This window comes from Etheostoma spectabile, chromosome 4 (genome assembly GCF_008692095.1).
Source record: "Etheostoma spectabile isolate EspeVRDwgs_2016 chromosome 4, UIUC_Espe_1.0, whole genome shotgun sequence".
In the NCBI taxonomy this organism is placed as follows: domain Eukaryota; kingdom Metazoa; phylum Chordata; class Actinopteri; order Perciformes; family Percidae; genus Etheostoma; species Etheostoma spectabile.
The window spans coordinates 33080061-33087450 of NC_045736.1; the positions used below are offsets into that span (position 1 = coordinate 33080061).

Here is a 7390-nt window from a genome sequence, read left to right on the forward strand (position 1 = left end):
GTGTGTCTGTGTCTGTGTCTGTGTGTGTGTCTGTGTCTGTGTGTAGAACTCCAGCACACAGCAGGTGTCAGACTTGACGGTGAACATCAGCGACCACGTGGATGCTGATCAGTTGCACTCTTTTGACAGGTTAGTGTCTAACTTTTTTCATAATGGTTTGAGGACTCATTTTATTGAACCTAGTTATGCTTTTGTCTTTTGCACAATTTTTCCATGCACATTCGGATCAAGTTTGTCATTTTGATTATGATGCTGTTATTTCATGAACAGCGTTTCCATTTTCAGCGTGTATCTTGCTAGCTTGAAGTTTATTGTTTTCTGAAGCGAAGGTCATGTTGGATGTCAGGCTTTATCCTGTGAATGTACTTCCGTCGATCCAGACTATGTTCAAAGCAACCTGTTCTTTGCAGTGTGTTCAAGGATGTAGCCAGTCTGTCAGAGAAGGTGAAGACTCAGCTGCTGCCCCCCCAGGACAGACCGACAGGACAGAGGATGAGTCGGAGGGATGCCGAGGATGAGGAGCAGAGACGGAGAAGAGAGGACAGCGACCCCCTCCGCATCCCCAACAGACAGCCTCGCCAGGGACCACCGCCCCACTGGTCAGTCCCTGTCTAAACTGAATACGGGCTTCAATATCTTTTAAAAACCAATATAGTCCAAAATATACTGATGTTTAATCACACCAATATTGGCCTATTTTAGAACAGTATGTTTGCAGTTTTCTCGTTTGTGTTAACCAAAGATAAAAATAAGACTGTTAACCATAAGGAACTAAGGCCCATCTGGATTTAAGCATTTAGAGATAGAGAGAAAGACAGACGGACGGACAGACGGACAGACAGACAGACAGACAGACAGACAGACAGAGACACACACACACACACACACACACACACACACACACACACACACACACACACACACACACAGAGTTTGTGTCTTGTAGAAAGTCTAGACTGGTGGACCACAGCAGAGTAAATGAGGCAGCGTGTGCAGATTTCATCACTCTGCCCCCCCCCCTTTTAGCTGTGACCCGATCAGATGAGATGTGAGGTGACCTCAGCACTTTATCGACTCCACTGCTGTTGCCTCCGGGAGGGGTGGGGGGGGGAATAAGGATGAGATCAACACAATGACAGATGGAGTAAACCAACATCTGAGCAAGAGAAAAGATGTAAAGAGAGAGAAAACAAGAAACACAGATAAGAGACGGAGAGAAAGATGGAGAGAGAAGTGAAATGGAGGGAAGTGAATGGGATGCAGAGAGGCGAGGAATAATGAATGAGAAAGCAAAAAGTGAGTCAGGGCTGCAGGGAGGTGGGGGAAAATGGACAGAATGGAAGATGGAGAGTAAAAGATCTTTGCCTACAGCATGTTTCATCCAGAAAGCAGACTGTATGTGTGATTCATTATGAATAATTACAATTGCTAATGGCATAACTTGGGTTATGAATGGGATGCGTATTGTTTAATGTTATGTTTTAGGATTAGCTTTGTGATTCATTTCATTTTACTAACATGTGCGTGGATTCAGGTTTGCTGCATCAATAAAGAGTGTAAGATAGAAGACAGGAGAATCCAATCCAACAGCTGCAACTAACGATGAGCTTCATTAACTATTCCTCTTTCCACGATTAATCGTGTGGGCAATTAAATGTGGCGTGTTCAAATGTCTTGTTGTACCCGACTTTCAGTCCAAAACCCAAAGATATTCAGTTTATCGTTCAGCCAAATTATCTCCCTATTTGATTAACCAACTTATGATTTTCAACTCTACAAATACATAAATTGTTCGATGTCATTACTTAGAACTCATCCTGGGGCGACAGAAACTATGCACTATACCTTTAAGATAATGAAATAAAGCCCTCCCTACCTTCCTTTGTTTATCGCCAACAACCTTCTGATACTATATATATTTATATTTACCTCCAATATTTCTCGTTTACCATTATGCTTCTAACATCCAGACAGTACATGCTCAACATTCTTGTTCATGTTATAACGGGCGATTGTTTTAGATATTCAGAGATTTGTGGACTCCATAGTGCCGACCTTTATTATCTCTATTATCCAGTATATCTCTTCAGTATTTCATTTTTAAGATATCACAGTCTCTTAGTTTTAATGCTCTACCAACTCATCAGCTGCCTTTTTCCCCCTCAACTGCAACAAGATCTGAAATCCAAGGGTTAGGTCATTATCTGAAATCCAACAAAACTGCATCAGATGTTAGACTTTCATCTTATCCAAGGTCAGTTATACAGGCCTGGTATTTTCAATTAAGAAAACATTAATCTACAAATCATTGTTTTGTGTTCTTACGTCGTGACTATTGCAAAGCCCTAGATTCTTGTCTAGTCCAAAAAGCTGATGCATGATTACCATTTGCTGACTAAAGGCTCTGACGCAGCGACCCGCCGGCCGACCGTCGGCCAATCAGTCGGCTCCAGGAGGTCGTAGAGCCTCGGAACACAACGGAGCAACGCCGACCTGGGCGGACGTTCTGCACATGCCCGAGACATAATACATCTCCATAACAGCAGGCGGCACTAATCTGGATTGTCGCCAAACATAACGAAAATAACGTAACATCTGTCTAGACCTTGTAAACACACCGCACGCTGTCGTCAGCCCTAGTTTTCACCAGAGAGTGTCCATAGTAGTCAAGGAGGACCGGTGGTGTCATTACTCGCTGAACGGACGAACATACGACGGCGAGTAATTACAAGGTACTGGCCTTGTCAGCTCCGGTTTCCTCATGCACTGATTCGCTAGTCAAGGCTAGCACTCCAATCCAATTGGTCATTGGGTCCAACTGCCCAGTGGCCGTGACTGCCCCTCCAACTGACCACGGCACGGAACACACCGAACAGACTCGAGTCACCGACCTCGCTAGACTGTCCGACCCCCCCCAAAATTATCAGGATTGTGTGTCAGCGCCTTAAGACTTCACTGCGGTCCTATAGGATCTTATTTGTCTAAATAGTGAAATTGTGAAAAATGCCCAGTTGTTTGTTTTGTTTGACCGACAATCCCAACACACAGATATTCAGTGCACTGCGATACAAAATAAAGAGAAGCAGCAAATACATTCACATTTGATAATCTTCTCCTGTAAATAATAACTGTGTTCCTCCCAGGGCCGACCCCATGGTGCCTCCGTTTGCAGCTGGAGGAGCGGATCTGGATCCCTTCGGGTCAGTCTGCCTCTCTCTCACTCAGACTAAATCCCTACAAATGATTTGTTTTATGGAAGTCATTTTGCAGATATATAGCAGGGTTTCTGTTCTAAGCTGGGATTTGGGGGATGAACAGTGTGTCCACGCAGTACCAGACCGACAGCAGATTACTGGCGCTGTGCCAGCTGAATGTCGAGCTCCAAACACAACTATCCCAACGCCAGGATGAAGAGCAAACACCAGGCCAGAGCCATCAGGGAGCAGTGTGTTGAGAGGGAACAGGAGTTGTGTATGGTCCTTTAGTGGTCCGTCCCTACGGAAGTGTCTGCTCTACTTTTTAAATCCCAGTCAGGGCTGATTGTTCGCACGTGATCAAGTCACAGATATTTCTTAACCTCATCACAATAAGTACATTTTTTCTTACATAACTAAATGACAGAATTCTATTCTTCACAGCTGTTTGGTGACCCTTGGCACCAGGTGGTTATTGCCCCCTCCCCCCGTCCATTGTAATCATGGGACATACAACCTTTTGTGCACTCAAATAATTTTTCATCCTCGAAAACAGGCGCAAATAATTGAAATCAATCTAATCTTCAATCCTCCATCAAATATAATGTCCTGTCTCTCCGCGATGTTTACGGGTTTGACTTTTTGAGGAATATTAGTCATGCCAAAACATGAAACACCCAATAACTGAAAGATAACACACATTATCTTCTCCCATATCCCCCCTCTCCATCCCTCTCCATCCCTCTCCATCCCTCTTCAGGACCCGTGGCGGTGGCGGGATGATAGTTGACCCGTTGAGGTCGGGGTATCCTCGCTCTGGTTTGGACCCCTCCAGTGGGATACCGGACATTCTGCCTCCCGGAGCTGTTCCCCCGGGGGCTCGCTTCGACCCGTTTGGACCCCCCGGACGACGCAGGCCAGGGTGAGACACAGACACACTTCATTGGTTTCCTAAGGGGAGAGCGGTGCTGCTGAACTTGTCAAGACCAACCATTTAGAGAAGTGCTGCTCCTTGCTTCGGCACCTCGCCGTCTTACTGCGGATCCTGTGTAGGCAGCTTAACAACCTCCTGAAGAACTAAAGAACATATTTTCTCAACAACACTCTTCTAGACTAAAAAAGTTATTTGTTTAGAAAAAGAAAAAAAGGATCTGTATAGATATGTAGGTATTATTGTTACTCTTATGTATACCAAATACAAGTCCTTCAATTTTGGTTGTCTGCTGATATAAAGTCTGATCGATACCTCGGTGTATTTAAACTTACAGCTTTCTAAATCTGACGCGCATTATGTATCACAAGCTTCTTCATCCAAATACTTGAGTTTGAGAAAGTTGAAGTGGGAGAAAGTGGCGTGAAGCAATCCCCGAGAGGGACGATGTCTCACTCTGTTTCTGTAGTTCCAACAATCTTTGGCAGCGAGACACACAAACCCAACGGCAGCCATGTTTATCGTCAGCCTGCCATCAAGTAACAACCAACGTTAGTTAGCGACATTCATTTACTTATGTATGTCATGTTAAACTGCCGGCTTAAGATGAGAAGCTACTGCTCTTAACAGTGTCTCGCCCAGCGTAACGTCACTTTGTCCCGAGCGATCCTGCGGCGCCAGATGTTCCCACGTTGATCCGGTAAATGAACTGTTCCCCACTGAACCGAGAGCAGCGCTACTGGAGAACTGGAGAGCAGGGTCTGATGGGACAGCCTAAAAGAGAGAGAAGTAACTAAATGAAACTGTGTGTGTTGTTTTTCAGGCCGGACCCAGACCACATGCCCCCCCCCGGCTATGACGACATGTTCATGTAGTAGCTCTTGCCTTTCTACTTCCTGTTTGAAACTCCCATCATCCTGTCCTCCAGACAACAGGAGCCAGAAGGAAGTCCTCATCTTCACCTCCTCAAGGGTTTGAGCTGGTTTAGTGGCCTGAAAATAAAGAAATGTCCCCCTTTTTTATTTCTCCTGTTTTTGAAAAAGAAGAAAGGGTTGTTTGCTTATTTCATATGTATATAACTTATGTAGAAGTTCCCCACTCCTGGTGTGTAATCAGCGAACCGCATCAGTGCGGATTCCCTCTGCTTCCTAAATGATTACAAGCCAGTAGAGTGTTCTCTTCCCATCAAACTGAATCTTTTGGTTATAAGTTATTCATAATAAGGACTTTAAATTCCTGTTGTGGATACATCATAAAAGTTTTTTTATATATTGGTTTCTGTTTGGATTGTTGAATAAACACAGTTGATGAAATATCTCCTGTCAAATTAAAAATCTCTGACTTGACATTCTGGGATTTTCTTGGAGAGGGGTTTTATTTGTTGAAATTATTTTAACAATTTATTTCATGCCAGTACAGCAAAGCCAATAAAACGTGGACCTTGGTTAAAAACATAAGCCTCGACAGGATTTTATGAAAGTGCTTTTTTTTCACATTACATTAATAATGCAAATTGGTCGGGTATTTCTGCACTTTCTCCCACAATTTTGACCATCAGCACTTTGTTTTGGTTCGTATCTGTAATAGAAAAGAAGGATCCCAGAAAGTACAAGAATCATCTCACAGACATGCACACACATACAGAATTAGCAGAGAAATGTCCCAGCGGACATGCATACCTTCACAGGGATGACAGGTCCCACACGGGGGGGGGGGGGGGGGGGGGGGGTGAAATTTGATGTTATTCATTTCCTGGTCTGGTTAAGGATAGATGGAAGAAAATAGAGCGTGACAGTCCAGCCCTGCTCATAAAGAATGACGGTGACGGACATCTGGCCTAAATGAGGGACAGCCGGTCTAAATGAGGGACAGCCGGTCTAAATGAGGGACATCTGGCCTAAATGAGATACATCTGGCCTAAATGAGGGACATCTGGCCTAAATGAGGGACATCTGGCCTAAATGAGATACATCCGGCCTTAATGAGGAACATCTGGCCTATATGAGGACATTTGGCCTGAATGAGGGACATTCGGTCTAAATGAGGGACATCTGGCCTAAATGAGGGACATCCGGTCCAAATGAGGGACATTCGGTCTAAATGAGGAGATTCGGCCAAAATGAGGGACATCTGGCCTAAATGAGGGACATCCGGTCCAAATGAGGACATTTGGCCTAAATGAGGGACATCCGGTCCAAATGAGGACATTCGGCCTAAGTAAGGGACATTCGGTCTAAATGAGGACATCTGGCCTAAATGAGGGACATCTGGTTGAATTCTAGCAATCCTGGAAGTGCAACGTCGTCTAAAAAGACTGAGACAATAGTAACGCTGAGGGTGAGTTTTATGATCTGACCCGATCTCTGCATAGCACACCCTCAGACCACCAGACGTCTCCAACATGGGGGGGGGCTCTAGGGTGTCACAGCATCCTATGCACCCAGAACCTTTTTGGCCCGGCCTATTAAGAACTAGAACATAAGTATGGTCACTTGGAGAGAGGCAATTTGTGTCTGGAAAAGTAAGGAATTTAGAAATGGAAAACACATAACACATGTAACAATGCTGTAAGATAATTGTTTTTAGTTATTACGACTTGAATCTCTTGGCACCAGATTATCAATGCAACAAATGTTTTTATGTACATCTCTGACAGGTGGGTTGAGGAGTACCTGTAATGTCTTCCACAGTCTGATGAAGTTGTGGATTAGCATCATAAAGTATCTTTAAACACGGGGAAGAAAACCCCCTGCTGTGTGTCATCCCCCCCCTTTCAAGTCTCTTTAGCTGTCCAATCAAATAAAAGCCTAACATATTTTAATAAAAGGTGTAGAAACATCTGATCAAGGCGAACCCACCATGCAGGTTCACATCTGTGTTATAAAATGTCCTCTGGCCCCCCCGCTTTGGGATTTAGTGCTAATTAGCTCATGTTAGCATGCTAACACTAACGATGGTGAACATCAGACTCTTGTTCAACACTGGCTTTGTCCTTACTGCCGCGATAGAGGACAGAAACATGAAGCCAGTTTAGTTAAACCTAAACCAAAAGAGTTCGTCCAATCCAAGATGGCAATATCCACATATGATATGATTTCTCACCCCAATATCAAGGTGACTTAAAAACAAATCAGAAAGAATTCTCTTTGGTCCCCCCAAAGACAAGTCCAATTTTACAAAACACCTTGGCTACTTTTCATTAACCTGGGTGTAATGTTATGTAATAGATAGATAGATAGATAGATAGATAGATAGATAGATAGAT

General features: G+C 44.0%; 1 protein-coding gene across 1 annotated transcript in view; it reads left to right on the forward strand.

The window, feature by feature from the left end:
• The window catches only part of psmf1 (proteasome inhibitor subunit 1), an 8188-nt gene extending 2906 nt beyond the window's left edge, over positions 1–5282 (forward strand). The window contains exons 3-7 of the mRNA XM_032514724.1: positions 47–129; positions 411–599; positions 3144–3200; positions 3955–4116; positions 4949–5282. Coding sequence (XP_032370615.1) covers positions 47–129; positions 411–599; positions 3144–3200; positions 3955–4116; positions 4949–5000 — 543 coding nt within the window. The 3' untranslated portion in view covers positions 5001–5282. The remainder of the gene's footprint in view (positions 1–46; positions 130–410; positions 600–3143; positions 3201–3954; positions 4117–4948) is intronic.
• Positions 5283–7390: the final 2108 nt, after the last annotated feature.